Raw genomic sequence first — 14,878 nt, 5'->3', positions numbered from 1 at the left:
TAGACGGTCAGACGTACTAAAATGTTACTCCCATGTTCCTTCTAGGTCTATTATTCTCCTTTGAACCAGTAATTGAGCCAGCACAGTCACTAACTGTTCGTATTATTTAAAGGGTAAGCAGCTTCCATTGCAGAGAAACAGTTCGATCCAGTCCTCGTGTGTGTAAACAGTGTAGTCTCAAAAAAACAAAAAAAGCAAAAACAACCAAGTTGAACGTGTATTCAGCCGTTTCAATAGTGATTCCTAAAGTGATGTTTACTCTATCTGCTCACAGCAGTATGTGCTGCCACATCTCTTTATGGCTCCATAACTGCGCTAAAACGCACAACCAGCAGAAGAAGGATAAACTGCATTTTATTTCATGAACTGAGTGTAAAAGCTGTAAAAATAAAACAAAACAACTTGGATTTATATATAAAAAAGAAAGCTAAATCTGAGTGTACTTGATGTGTTTTATTGTCAGTGAATTGATGCCATTTTTTAAACTGTAATTATTTGTTTTAATGTGAGCTTTGTGAAGCTTTAATGAAACAGACAGCACTACAGTTTACATTTTAAGTATTAGTAATATTATTAATAGTATCACAACAAGCAGGACATTGCGGGACAGTCTAAAAACGACAGACTACTTCGCTGGCTATTTAACAATAACAATAGCAGTCTAATAATAATAAAACGACGAGGCTCAGAGACATGCCCTTTAAAGGAAAAAAAACCATCTGTGAAAGTTCAGTGTCTCTGTTGTTATTTTCTCTGCATTTACACGGTGGGCTGAGTCTGCTTCTGCCTTCAGAAAGCCTTCTCTCTAACGATTAAATTTGGCTTCTCCTTTGTGCAAATGTGTGACATATTGCTGAAATATGGGGCCTGGGAGCTGTCAGGAGATTTCAAAATCAGTATAAGGGTGCTGCAATAACCGATTAGAAAAATGGGGCTTTCAGGTTTGCAACTGTTAAAAGTAGCGCGCTCTTCTTAACACACGTTCATCAGGACATAAGACGTTTATGATATAAATCAGTAAAAACATGGACAATGGTATGGCCCTTGCCTTGTCTACGTGTTCCAGCTGTGAATAGGCTGCTTTAGCTGAGACTTAAAGGACAACATCGCCCTCTAGCGCTCCCGGTATTCTTTCCAGGGGCCCTGAAGCTCCAGTAAAGGTAAACAGGTTGCTTTTAGATCTGCAACTTTCTGGATTCCTGTTTTAATCAACAAGTTCCACTGAAGGTGTTTTCAAGTTTAAGAACAAAGAAAAACAAAGCGTGTTAGATCCTGCCCGTGAAGTACAATTAAGACACATGCTCTTCTTGACCATTTGAGTACACAGTCCATCAGAAGATAAGACTGCACCACACAGCAGTCAAAGTTAAGTTTTTTTCCCATCGGTGGGAAGTGCAATTGATGAATACACGTGACCATTAAGGTGGGGGTGATTTCCTCTAAAACAATTCATCGACCAGACACCCCATGGAAAAGTGTCTACACTCTGTTTGTCAGCAACAGACGCAAACACCCAGGAAAAAAGGGCTTTACAAAGGAGAGCGTAATTACTGGCCAGGCCCATAAAGTAATTTAGGCCAGACGTCTAGCCATTTCTATAGCTTTATTGGACCGCGGTTCTTCCTGCTTTAAAGTAATTGTTCGTACAAGTTGGACCATAAATTGGAAATTCGCCGCAACACCTCTCCAATAGCAAACATTTTATGACTTGGAGCACTACTTTTCAAAAAACACTAACATCTTCCGTTTTTAAAGTTATTTTTAAAGATGTTTTAAATAATATTTAGTGGGGGTTTAATATAATTTTAATATGTGGGCTGCTAATAAGAACATCCAGCTATTACATATTGAATATTAGGTTAAATAGTGCGGTTATCTATTAGATTACATAGCCTCGATAAACCGCATTTGGATAAGTAAGGCCTTAGGGGATATGTTTTGGTCTAATACAAATAAATTAAAGAACAAAGTGCTTACGTCAACATGTCAAAAATACGAATAAAGGAAAAAATCTTTATGTTTTTATTTTTGATTTAGACTAAAGAGAGATTTTTCCTTTCCCAAACATGGCACCTTGTCATGAACTGTATGAAAGCTTCAAAAATAAAAACAAAGATTTTAAGCAAAAAGTCGTTAAAACTGGGTAAATTCTCGCTTTACTGAAACTGGGTCCCGTGTGTGTAGTGACATATACAGCAGTCGAAGTAGTTGCTCTGAATTCTTTTTATATTTATATTTATATATATATATATATATACAACTCCAAATAACAGCAATACACATACATGTTTCCTGCTGCGTAAACATCCCACTTTGTTGCGTAAAACTTTCAGTTGGCTTGAAACATTGTTCGACAGATCCTCTGTGGGTCTCATCGAGACAATTTTTTGCACGTGTGATGCATATTTGGCCAAATAACCTCAGAACGCTGACACTTAATAAATGTTGCAAAAGAATAAAATAAAAAAAAATTTAAATGGCTAAGGAGGCTCCTATCAAAAATCATTATAATTGTTCACATGGCTTCCTTGGTACAAACGTCAGAGTGTGTGAAACGGCACCAGCACCGGACTTATAGCTGGTCCTTGCCGTTCCTCTCTCTGTTCATCTTCTTCATTTTCATCCTCCTGTTCTGGAACCAGATCTTCACTTGTCTCTCCGTTAAACTGAGTATGCGAGCGACTTCATAGCGCCGGTCTCTTGTCAAATACATGTTGTAGAGGAACTCCTTCTCTAGCTCTAAAGTCTGATATTTTGTGTAGGGACATCGCTTCTTTCTCGTCGAGCGTGCATGAATCCAATTTGCTGCAGGGTTACCTAAAAGCACATAAAGTAAATACACATGTGATTAGTTGTTTGGTTTTTTTCTCTTTTTTATTGTAAACTTTAATAAACTGTAGCCATTGTTTTTCCCTAAATGGGGCTCAGAGACTTGCGGTCGGTTTCAATGAAGCAAAAGAAAATGAGAACTGTTGCTTGTTATGTCCAAAGAGGACCATTTCGATTACATGATTTCCTGTTTGTACTGATTGCCCCCGTGCACCAACAGAGGGGAATAAATCAGATCTGTACTTAGGTATAAAGTCTCCTTAGATGCAATCTTATCGAAATAGTAAGTTGTGTATCTATCTGGGGTGTCCCGTGACATGAAAAACATTAGGATCCCTGCAATAACCCTTGTAGGGCGGGTTCTCCCCTTTCGGAGCAACAGTATAGTACGAGACACTTTTATAGGTTAGTAAAACCTCCAGTTTTACACACCAGGCTCATACAGTTCTTAAGGTTGTAAATCAGCACCGGCTATTTCGTTTACTTACTTGGGTCAAGTTTTTGTTTTTCCTCTTTGGGTTCGCTGTGGCTCGAAAGCTCACTTCCACTGTGCTCTTTGGTTGCTTTTTCTGGACACTCCGATACTCCACACGTGAATTCGCCAGCGAGCGGCCGAGCCTCCGCTTCCAACGTGTCACAATCTGAAGATTTAGCTGGCAAGACCTCTGGCTTTGTTCCGTACGACCGACTGCTGGAGGGGAATCCGGCGAACGAAACGTGGTTCGAAATGGGGTCCATCCACGGTCGGACGCTAACGTATCTCCCGTCCGACGCAGGCAGATGGGACTGGTGGTGGTGGTGGTGGTGCACATATGGATGATAAATCCCCTGAGGATGAACTGAGGACCAGGACGGCGAGAAAACGGCGGATTTCGGTGCAAAATTACACGAGGAAAAGTCTGCGTTGTCCCCAGCACCTGACGGCCTCGGGGTCATCGCGTGTGGAGCCTGAATAAAGCGAGCACCGTACACATCCTCCGGCTCCTGCCCCATTATAGCGTCCACATAGCAGTTACTGAGAGTGCCACTGGAAGACATTTTTGATGGCTTCCTACTCATATAATAAGGGTTGCACTGTTACGGGAAGCTTCCCTTTATGAACAATCATAGTATTTTTGCTGGCCCGCATCTACAGGGATTGGTTACATGGATCACGTGGTCATATTTACCAATACAGCGAGTAAATCAATCCTGCCCTTGCTCACCCCCCACCCCCGCACTCCCCCCTTTTTCGTCAGGTTTAATTTAGCTTTTCATTTCTCAAATAATAAAAAGCCCATTCTGATGTGACTAGAGGGAGAAAACTAACGCTCAAATAAAATGCCCCTTTTTAATGAAGATGTGAGGATGTTTCAACAAAACCTACAGTCTGTTGTTCTGTTTTTTAAAGGAATAAGACACATTTCCACCAAAAAGCACACACGCCGTCCAAAAACACGGATTCCTTCTGTCTTAATCCTTCAAGGGGGAAAAAGCTCTTCTAATATCGTCCTGTCCCGATACCCTCAATCCCAGTAAAATGGTTTATGGACTTACAGAGCCCTCGTAAAATAGATGTAATAACATGTTGTAAAATAAAAAAAGACGCCATTTCAGCTCACAGTGCCGTGTATCCATTGTTAATATTTTGGCAAGGAAACGTATTTTCTGAGTTGGTTTAATATTTTAAGTTGAGGCGGAAACAGCAGCAGTCGTGAAATTATTATATTCATTGAAAGGAGAGTAATAATGTATCAATAAATGTTTTACGAGGTGCGTGTGATTATACATGCCGTCAATAAAAAAAAGACTTGGAGGAGTCCATGTGTGTATTGCTCTCTGAAAGGTGTAATTTAGCACTAATAGCTTGTACATCTTGCCATTTTTCTTCTTCTTCTTCTCCTTTTTTACCTACTTTTTTCAGTATGTCATTTTCTCGCACTGTGTAAGGCAGAATGTCTCGACCTTCAGTGAACACTTGGAGATAAGAACTAGGTCAAATCTGAGGAGGGGATCAGAAATTGTGCTACGTTATCAGACTCTTGAAAAAGATTTGTGGCGAGCTAAGAAGGCCACATGAAGTTATTTTGTAGAGATGAAAATGAAGGCTGATTTCGCCACGAAGAAAGGGAGAGCCGAACGTAATTTACTCCGTCCTCTAATCCTTATAGGCAGTGAGTTTAATTATAAACAGGCCTGCACGCAAAAGCAAAACCAACTTTATTCCATTACACAATCAGCCATCTTCGCATGCTTTTGCTGAGCTTTTTCTTTTGCATCCAAGACGTTAAAGGAATTCTATCTTGTTTTTCATACTAATTTTGCTTAGATTTTATTTTTAAGTCATTTTTAGCCTAAATTAGCCTTCCTCGAGTAGCCTACGCGTAAATGAGCGCGAGAATATATTTTCTGAATTTAAGAAGATTAGATTAAAAGTGTTGGAAGTCTACAAACAAACTATTTCGGCTCGTCTTCAGATGAAGTTGCGGCATAATTACAAACGTTTGGCGAAACTGGAAACACAAATGAGGGACGCATTCACACTGTTTTGCCTGCTGTTATGTGCAACAAGCTTGGAGGAAATTGTTCTTTTTCTTGCCTTTTCCTGCTCGGAATGGGACTGTTTTTTTAAGGAAAACAATGCTTGCGTCAGTGCAAATTAATTTCGGATACTCACAGTGCTGCTAAAAACTGAAGCATGCTATTTGCCGAGCAGAGACCGTGTAGCACGGACAAATCTAAAACAAGATCCTTTGACAATATATTTATTGCAAGATACATGCCACAAACATGCAATAAATTCACAGATTGACATTGTTTTGTTCTGTATTTTTTCCATCACTTTAAAGCCCATAGAAACATTTCACTATCGAGCACACGGCTTGCACTTACTCTTAAACAAATGTTGCACAATACGACAATAAATGTGCTTTCATGACTGAAATAGAGTAACCCTTTCCACAGCTCGGCTGGATACCCATGTCTTTTTAGCAGAAGAGAAGCACCCTCCAATAATTTAAGACCACAAAGTGTTACCCTGTGATGAAACAAAACAAATACAGGACGCCACGCAAAATAATAACAATAATAATAATAATAATACAAATAAAAAAATACTAAGATTGGCAAATACAGTCACAGTTTTGTTGATTTTGAGATAAATGTCCAATGCCAGCGAAGCATCAAACTAATATGTGAAGGACGAGGAGGAGAAAAGACAGCTAACACATGCAGCCTCACGAAAAGGTGAGATTTGAGGTCAGTTCACGGATGCGGTTTTCCCTGTTCATTTTCTTCAGCTTCATCCTGCGGTTCTGAAACCAGATCTTGACCTGCCTGTCGGTCAGGTTAACGCTCCTGCTGATCTCTAGGCGGCGCTCTCGGGTCAGGTACATATTGAAGAGAAACTCTTTCTCCAGCTCCAGGGTTTGGTGCTTTGTGTAGGGGCACCTTTTCTTTCTCCCACTTTTTGCTGTCAGCCAGTTGTTTGTGAGAGTGTCACTCTTGCAGTCTGCAGGGATTCAAATCAGAGAGATCAGAGTTTAATTTTTTTTTTTTTTTTTTTTTTTTTTCAATTCTTTTAGCGACGCACTGAGCGTCCTCTCGAACAAAAAGCTCATCAGTTGCTTTGGATTTCACCTCTGGGAAATAACGCACAACATTTCCCTGAATAAATAAAATGCATGGGTTGTTATTAGTCACTCACATGCCATCGCTAATAAAACAAAAATGAAATGAAACCCCAAATGATCAACCCGCACACGAGGAATACGTGTGTATCTGGCCTGATCTTTTTTTTCAGTAAAACCTGATTTAAATGGTGAATAATATGAATCGTGTAAGATTTTTACTAAACCACTAATATTAGTGATTTCATAAGCAATTTGACATATTTGACTAATTTTGCAAATTGTCAAAACTGGATTGGGGTTAGGGTGAGATTTCTCATCATCATTTTTTTTTTATCTTTTTCTAAAACTTAAAAGTTCACACATTTGCCAAACAGATGGTAGAATTAATCAGTGGAGCTTGATTTAACGTTTCAATTTACGAAAACTGCAATATGTTCACATAACACAAGATTATATAAAAAAAAAATGTATATACTTTAAATATCCAAAGAACAGGGGGACATAGGCTTCATGCTGCATGGTAAAACCATTCTCTGTTGCCTATCAGTGCAACCTGAGAAACACTCTCATTAAACATTACGACTTTAGGGTTGTTTGTGTTTTATACTTGGTTTTATGATGCTGGAGCCTTCTCAGCACCGCGCCACGAGATAAAAGCTTTCATTACAGCCAACCCACCTTTCCCTTCCTTCTGTAGCAGCTCAGGACTGGACACAGGCGCTTCCACTGAGCAGTTTTTCTCCTCCGAGCCGGACTTGGGATCCGGGCTTTCTACGGGGACCGGCGTTCTTGCGGTTTCCGGGTTTTGCGAAGCGTCCTCAATTTTTTTATCCACCTCCGAGAAATTAGAAGGAGCCGAGGAGGGCTGCGGTTTCGGGGTGACCCGGCTGAGCTGCATCAGTGTCGCGTTTGGACTCGGTGGTTCATGGCAGTAGTTTTCCTGATGCTTCCCGTTCGCATAAGTTTGGCTCAGTCTGAAATAGCCGGGAACCGGGATCTCGGGACCATCGACCGGACACGACTCAGGAATAACGTTAGAATATGCGGGGACTTCTGAAGAGTTGACTTTTTGTACTCTCTTATCGGAGTACATGCAGCAGTTACTCTCTTCCTTTATGCTCTGTGAAAATGTACAGTTTGACATCTGATTGGGCGGCTCTATTCTGCAGGGTCTGCTCGGATCAGTCCAGTTATCTATTTGAGGTATGTACGAGTGGACGTTCATGCCCATATTTTGGTGGTTGACCTCCCCTCTTTTGCCGAAAGACGGCAGGAGTCCACAGGTTTGCATTCCGTAAGTTCCCATTTCTGAGCCAGACGGCATGTACATGTTGCTGTTGGAGTAAAAGCTGTCCGTCCTGCAAGCACCAATTAAAGAGTCCACTAAAAATGTATTTGCCACAGGAGAGCTACTGGGGAAGGACATTTTTTGAATTTAAGTTCTTAGGAGGAGAGAGATGTCCTTTGTAAGCTGACATATCTAGGAAAAACAATCTGTAAGTCAGGATGCCTCCCAACCACATGACAAGCCCACCAATGAGATTTGAAAATGGCCTTGAGACGCAGCCTCCTCTCTCTGCACACACTCGCACTGCGGATGCAGACGTGGTCAACAGCGACACCTACAACACGGACTTGAAATTGGTTTTTGCAGAGAGTCGCGCACGTTTCCACCGGGCATCGCGGGACTTGGAGACTTATTCGTGAAATTGAAAGAAATGCGTCGAAAGGACAATTTGAATCCCAACAAAAACTGCTCGCCTTCAGTCGAGTCTCAGATTTATAAAGACAGACGCGCTGTGAAGTGTTTAAGTGTTTATCCGTGCACCAACCTGAAGCATATGCGTGTCTCTTTGTGTGGAAGACATTCCCGAGAGTGTGTGTGTAGGTGTGCGTGTGGGTAGGTGTGTGGGGAGGGGGGTGGGGGTGCCCGCATGGCGCATAGGCGACAACTGCAGACTATTTGGAAAAAATGTAGCAGCTCTGCTGATTATAATGCAAGACTTTTTATTTAACCCTTCACACGTCACCCGCTGTAACCACTAAGAGTGCTTTCCCTGCATATATTTTTAAACATATGCAGCATATATCTCAATTATATCTTTATTAAAACTGTAACAAAAGAATAAACTAAGTATAAATGTAACGCTTTCTCTTTTCGTCTATTTAATTTTTGGTCTTTTTTCATTATGATTTCCCAATTTATGAAAGGCTTATTGTTGATGATTTGTTTTTAATTAAGGGGCACAGAATCTCTCCATTAAAGAGGAAACGATTTCCCCGTTTCCTAAAAGATATCAGCTTTTAAAATACCCAGAAGATCCATAAGATGATGTGAAACGTGGACACACACCTTTAACAAATTTAACTCACAGACTGGTAAAAACGTGAAGGTCAACGTTATAGCTTTCCCAGTCGTTATTACATACTTCACACACCGTGGCTGTGCTCACAGTCACAGTATTCTCTAAACACCTCAGTGTTTTCGCTTTTAAGGAAGGCAAACGTGTCCTGCCTGTTAAACTAGAGAGGAAAAAAACACTGTCCACGAAATTATTCATGATCACAAATCAGAGGTCATGCCAGTAATTGCCACTGACTCTAACGGCCTTTACAAAAAAGTGTAATACTGGGAATACTTTTTGTGTTTCATAGTAATGGCACAAGCTTTAAATAATTATACAGTGTGTAAGAGAAGATGTGTAACGTCCGTTCGGCTGTCTTTAAGGCTCTTCGATATTTATAGTTGGCTGTAAACAAACACGTGTGTTATGCAAACGGGATTGTAAAAAAAAAAAACATTCAGCAGTTATAGCTATTTAAATAAAGCTTTACAGTCAAATGAGGCAAATGATAACACGTATATATACATATTTTCTCTTTTTTAATTATCATGTTTCCAATAATGTTGCAAAGATAACATTTTAACATACAATGAAAAAAAAAAACTCATTTGGAAGCCAGTATGCTCTTCAGGCAAAATCAACAATTCATACATCACATTGATCCAAAATATATTTTTAAGTCAAATGGTCCGAAGGATGCGTACGATCGTTGACATCATTGCTGACATTATTAGTCTTGTTAACAGTGGAAATATTAACAGTGATAATTTAAAGAAAATAACAAGAGATTCACTTGTATTTAAAACCTTGGAGTAGAGCGCGTAAAATTAAAAAACAAAGAAAAAAAATCTAAAAACAAGAAAAAAAATTACTGGCTGATTTTAGTTACAAGCAAAACAAGAAAGCTTAAAAACTGCGACAATACTCGGTCTTTATTCGGAGTACCTGTACCTGTTTGTAAAGTAAATAACTAGACTCAAATAGATGAGAATTTGACAATGAAAATAAAAGAAACAAACGTTACATATATATGTTACATATATATATATATTTGAACGGAAATACATATATAGCAAATGTGGGTCAATATTCACAGCTCCTTTTAGCATAAACATGAGATATTACTGGCCTTCAGGCTCATGCGGCCCTCAGGTAAAGGTCTAAGCCTTTATGATGCGGATCACAAACAAAGAAACGGAACAGAATTATATTCCTGGTGTTATTTCGATACGCATGAAAATTATTTGAAATTGTGTTTGCTGTTTTCAAGACTCTCGTGAGGAATTTCATACCTTCAGAGAAGCAGTTAGTACAGACGTAATGCGCTCTCTGATTAACTGTGTTCTTGTTTTCTTTAAGGAAACTCAAGGCTGTGTTTCTGGGTGTTCTTTATCAGTTCATTAAAAAAGAGGATGAAACACTTTGGAGGGAATGAGTCTTTAAATAAAAAAAACAACAACATGCAAACCCTGCTGAATTTAGTGGACTGGAAGAAGTAATAATTAAAATAGAAATGTAAACAAACAGCTTGCTGAACTGATTATTCCCTCACTGACAGGCTTTCATGTGGGGTTGATGTTAAATTGACTGCATGGCTGTAAAAAATGAGAGTGCCCTCTTGTGGCTACACTGAGAATTAAAGTGAAACGCCCCTCACAGTTGGTAATGCAATTGCACTGCAGGACAAGCTGAGCACCCTTCTAAATGCTTAATGAAACCTCAGTTTTCTAATATCCTTTTGGGGAAGAAAACGGTAAATGTAATCCAGGTGGTACTAAATTAGCAAAAATCACTCTATAGAGGTTTTCTTTTTCTGACACTAAAAAAATGGGAGTAATTTTTGTTGCATAAATGAGCGATAGCATATCTTTTAACAAATGAATTATCAATAAAGCGGCTGTTTTGTCCGAAATTGGTGCATTTATTTAGTTCGTCCCCCCTACTGGTTACAAAAAAAGGGAGAGAAGGATATACAGCACCTTATATTTTTATGGCATTCAAATTTTTTTCACTTTTTGCAGAGGCAGCTTGATGGTTCGTGTATGGTGAAGCTACACAAAGATGGAATGCTTCACCTACATAAGGAAGAGCTTACAAATTTCATGCTATAAGCTCACTTTGCGCTTCTATCTTCTTCGCAGATTCAGAGCCATCAAAGAAACATATATCCAATTTATAATACTGCAAAAGGAGAGAAACATGAAAAAAAAAACATACGTATCCTTCTAGAAGACCGCCCTGGTTAGAATATTTCCCATTGTCTTCCATTTCTTTAGTTGCAAGTGCCCCAATATGCCAGCATGAGCTAAATATGGAAACGATGCGCAGAAATTCTCTAAGCATTTCTAGCCTGGAGTTAAAGTATTTTAAGACAGGAAGGAGAATCAGTCCTCATGTGGTCTGGGGGTTGGGACGCCAAAGTCCAATAGCCCCCTATTTAGACATTTACAGCTACTTTTATTATAGTGTCTAGACGGTTCAAGGTTTAGTAAACAATCAAGTGTTTCAAAGCAAAGGAAATAACGGGACCATACAGTACTGCAAGCGCCTAAATTATTCAGAAATCTTTCCCGATGTAAAGATTTTTTTTGTGTGTTGTTTTGTTTTGTTTTGTTTTTTGCAAAACTTCGTTGACTCCATGTGATCGGTTTCGTGACAGCATATTTATTTTCGTACTTTTATTCACACCACAATTTGCATTGCATGCGCCTTACAAATATACATTCAGAGAAGAAGAAAGCCTACATATATTTAATATAAATTATTTCAAAGCACAGCTCGCAATTTGCGGAAATTTCTGCTACCGATAACGCGAAAATATGAGAATACAAATAAACAGGTTAAATGCAAGAGTTGGTGCAAAAATATTAATAATAAAAAATATTGGCAACTTAATTTTTTTAAAGCCAGATTTTTGTGAAATCAACTGTTAATCACAGCTGACAACGAAGCCACTTGGAAAAGTGTTTGCGATTTTTTTCCCCCCGTGTGAGTGTGTGTCTGTGTGTGATATGCCAGGTATCAGAACAAAGGATTCCCAGTGAAATACTGTAGACGGTCGCGGTTTAGCTTTTTCTCTTTCATTCTTCTGTTCTGAAACCAAATCTTCACTTGCCGATCTGTCAGGTTTAACATCCTGGACAGCTGGAGCCGCTTCTCTTTGTTAATGTACACATTGAAGAAAAACTCTCGTTCAAGTTCTCGAATTTGGTATTTGGAGTAGGGACACCTCTTCTTCCTGGACTTGGTTGATGAACCTGTGGAAGACGAAATAAAAAAGAGTTTTCCCAGATTTTACATCAAACGCCAAAATTCCCAAATTTGAAATATAGCAAAGAGAGCAGATTGATAGATTTATTTCTTTATTTCTGAAAAAAAAAAAAAACTTCCTCATTCACACACACACACTCTCACACACACACTCACACACACATGAGCGTAGACTGAAATAACCAACACAGGTATTCCCATGAAAATTAGTCAATATTGCGCAAATGATCATCTACATGTTGGTGTTTGGTTACTTTCAACTACATCCCAGTCTGCATTTCCTCACTGTGTTTCTATATCTGCACAGCACTAAAGTATAAAATATAGAGTCACAAAAAATTTCCTATGTCCTATCAAAACAAATCAAACCTGGCAACAAGGTATTATTATTGGACACAAGGAGGCCTCTGAGTATGGTTACTTAACGGTTTCCCATTGTAAATACCTTTACAACCGTAAAGTAAATCTTATTGGGATATAAAAGCTTTTGCATGCTTATAAAGAAGCACATAACCCTGCACGATGGAAATGGCGCAGTCCAGACCCTCTAAAGTCTGGACTGTTCATCTTATGTCTAACACACATAGGAGTATATCCTTACTGACTTACTTTGCTGGTTGATCTTGTCGCCACAGTTGGAGGAAGAGTCCTCGTCGACGTTCCCGGTCTGATCAGCTTTGTGTTGCTCTACTTTGGTCAAAGCCTGATTGTTATTCGCAGCATCACCCGGAACGTTAGAGTCTGTCTTTTGTTTGGGGAGCTCCGCGTTGGGCTTGTCCAAGTTAGGAGTGTCAAAAAACTGGTCGAAGCCCTGGGGAAGAACCCCATTTCGACCCACGCTGGTAAAGAAATTGCAAGGCGAGCCTGTCCCTCCGTGGTGGCCATACAAGGACTCGTTTTTGAATATCACATCCGCCCTGCTGCTGGAGGACTGGATTAAGTCCCGGTGCATTATCTCGTCCGTTGAGTAGTAAGACGCGTAATTGCCCCTGTAGTGCCATTTGGGATGGTCCAGTCCGTAATCCCTGAAAGCGACTTCTCGAACAGGTTGGACTTGAGCTATATTGGAAGAATAGGGGAAATTAATCTGACACGAAGTCGTCTGGGGTAGAAAGGAGGAGACTGATGTAAAATCGGGCGACGAAACGTAATAAGTGCAGCTCGGTAAAAACATATTTGACGCACAGCTGCGATCATCATATTCCGTCATATCTCCTCTTCAGTTTTCCTCTCTGCAACAGAGGAAAAGAATTGGCAGCTTTGCTGTGTTAAACTTTGTCCATCTATAGCACCACAGGCGTGTGGAAAGACCCCGCCAGGGAGAAAAAATCGGAAACGTAGGCAGACCTGCAATACATCTTGATCGATTCTTGAGGTAATTGTGTCATGTGATCCAGCTAAGAAATTACCATACATCAATATCAGTCATTAAAAACTGTCCGGAAAAACTCATGTGAGCGCATGCAAGAGACTCCATTGGCTCTCTGGCTGCAGAGGCAACTCCTCTCCAGCCTTCTTGCCCTATAGCTCACGAAAAAAAAAAAAAAAAGAAATATGTGAACCATCGCTGGAATATTTAATTAAAAGCCTTGCTGCAACATCATCCTCATCTTGTAATGATGTGTAATGACGGTCATACGCAGTGATGGCGTCAGTAAATTTTGAGGAGGCGTTATATGTTTGTGGCAACAGTTAGTTAAGCGGAAATATTAACGTTAACCTCAATGCAAAGCTTAAATGGCATGGCAACAAGGCTACCGTACCTACTCGCGCTGCGTGAAAAAAGAAAAAGACGAAGAAGAAGCCTGTCGAATTATATGTGATTCACCAAGTCAGATTTTATGCAAATACATTTAAGGCTCATTGCGCATAATCACTGTGCACCATGGTGGTTTGAGTAGAGTTAAATACATACAGAAACGCCAGAAGGAAATCATTTGAATTCAGTTTCACTGACAAGCTTCTTGGCCTTCAGCATGGTGACAAAAAGCGGAGGCTTCACAAAGAAATAAAAGACCACGACAGGACTGGGCTGCAATAGATTATTGTATATATTACACCCCAGTTACATAGCAGAGTCCGTTTTTAAGACTTGCTGATTAGAAATATCTGCCCATTAAATGGTCCTGTAGATTTTTTTTAAAAAAAACCCAATATTAAGTACAGATGGATGCACTTGAAAACAGACAAGTAAACAACCCCATGGAACGTTACTGTAAACACAGAAATGTTGATTTTGGTTTCCACAGAAACATAAGTCAAGCGCAAGCACGAATCGGCAAGCACATCCAGCATTGCCAAGTCCAAAACAACTGACTTTGACCGTCTGTGGTGCAGTTGATGTCCACCAAGCCTTTTTCACCAACAAGCCTGCAGCCAAATCATTTTACTGCCCGTGGGCAGCCATGCTTGCAGTGTTTTCCTCCTTCTTGGTGGAGAAAACGAACTTATACCACTGATGAACGGATCTCTCATATAAATGAAGTTTCCTCCAATCATTTATTGTCTATGTAAGTATTTAAAAAATGATTGTTTCATCTCTTTCTATATTTTTAACTTATTACCTATAGCGTTTTTTTTTTAAAATTATTATTATTTTAAATGAATCCAGCACTTAATGTAGTTTTTTTTTTTGTAGTTGTGATACTACATCAGGCACTGCATGGGCTAGGTAAAATAAATATGTACATATATATATATATATATATATATATATATATATATATATATATATATATATAGATAGATAGATAGATAGATAGATAGATAGATAGATAGATAGATAGATAGATAGATAGATAGATAGATAGATATACTTCAAGC

The 14,878-nt window shown here is 39.4% G+C and overlaps 3 protein-coding genes across 3 annotated transcripts; all 3 read right to left on the bottom strand.

The window, feature by feature from the left end:
- Nucleotides 1-438: 438 nt before the first annotated feature.
- hoxd9a (homeobox D9a) lies at nucleotides 439-4,032 on the bottom strand. Its single transcript, XM_031743264.2, has 2 exons — nucleotides 3,318-4,032; nucleotides 439-2,817 (listed from the first exon to the last, which is right to left on the bottom strand). The coding sequence occupies exons 1-2, from the start codon at nucleotides 3,886-3,888 to the stop codon at nucleotides 2,573-2,575; spliced, it is 816 nt and encodes a 271-aa protein (XP_031599124.1). The 5' UTR covers nucleotides 3,889-4,032; the 3' UTR covers nucleotides 439-2,572.
- A 1,525-nt stretch (nucleotides 4,033-5,557) lies between these two features.
- Nucleotides 5,558-8,332, bottom strand: hoxd10a (homeobox D10a). Its single transcript, XM_031743301.2, has 2 exons — nucleotides 7,119-8,332; nucleotides 5,558-6,319 (listed from the first exon to the last, which is right to left on the bottom strand). Exons 1-2 carry the CDS (start codon nucleotides 7,864-7,866, stop codon nucleotides 6,045-6,047), a joined length of 1,023 nt encoding a protein of 340 aa, XP_031599161.1. The 5' UTR covers nucleotides 7,867-8,332; the 3' UTR covers nucleotides 5,558-6,044.
- Nucleotides 8,333-9,329: 997 nt separating this feature from the next.
- Nucleotides 9,330-13,365, bottom strand: hoxd11a (homeobox D11a). Its single transcript, XM_031743300.2, has 2 exons — nucleotides 12,665-13,365; nucleotides 9,330-12,042 (listed from the first exon to the last, which is right to left on the bottom strand). The coding sequence occupies exons 1-2, from the start codon at nucleotides 13,263-13,265 to the stop codon at nucleotides 11,807-11,809; spliced, it is 837 nt and encodes a 278-aa protein (XP_031599160.1). The 5' UTR covers nucleotides 13,266-13,365; the 3' UTR covers nucleotides 9,330-11,806.
- Between the last annotated feature and the right edge of the window lie 1,513 nt (nucleotides 13,366-14,878).

The sequence above is a fragment of the Oreochromis aureus genome, linkage group 16, assembly GCF_013358895.1.
Source record: "Oreochromis aureus strain Israel breed Guangdong linkage group 16, ZZ_aureus, whole genome shotgun sequence".
Classification (NCBI taxonomy): domain Eukaryota; kingdom Metazoa; phylum Chordata; class Actinopteri; order Cichliformes; family Cichlidae; genus Oreochromis; species Oreochromis aureus.
The sequence above is the reverse complement of the archived record's forward strand: the minus strand, read 5'-3'. Positions and strand labels throughout refer to the sequence as shown.

What these genes read in the sequence shown, in the direction of transcription:
- hoxd9a (XM_031743264.2), bottom strand. Translation starts at nt 3,888, where the DNA reads ATGAGTAGGAAGCCATCAAAAATGTCTTCCAGTGGCACTCTCAGTAAC. An exon ending in AAAACAAAAACTTGACCCAA is followed by an intron (nt 2,818 to 3,317) that starts GTAAGTAAACGA and finishes ATGTGCTTTTAG; the next exon opens with GTAACCCTGCAGCAAATTGG.
- hoxd10a (XM_031743301.2), bottom strand. Translation starts at nt 7,866, where the DNA reads ATGTCCTTCCCCAGTAGCTCTCCTGTGGCAAATACATTTTTAGTGGAC. An exon ending in GCTACAGAAGGAAGGGAAAG is followed by an intron (nt 6,320 to 7,118) that starts GTGGGTTGGCTG and finishes GAATCCCTGCAG; the next exon opens with ACTGCAAGAGTGACACTCTC.
- hoxd11a (XM_031743300.2), bottom strand. Translation starts at nt 13,265, where the DNA reads ATGACGGAATATGATGATCGCAGCTGTGCGTCAAATATGTTTTTACCG. An exon ending in CGACAAGATCAACCAGCAAA is followed by an intron (nt 12,043 to 12,664) that starts GTAAGTCAGTAA and finishes CGTCTTCCACAG; the next exon opens with GTTCATCAACCAAGTCCAGG.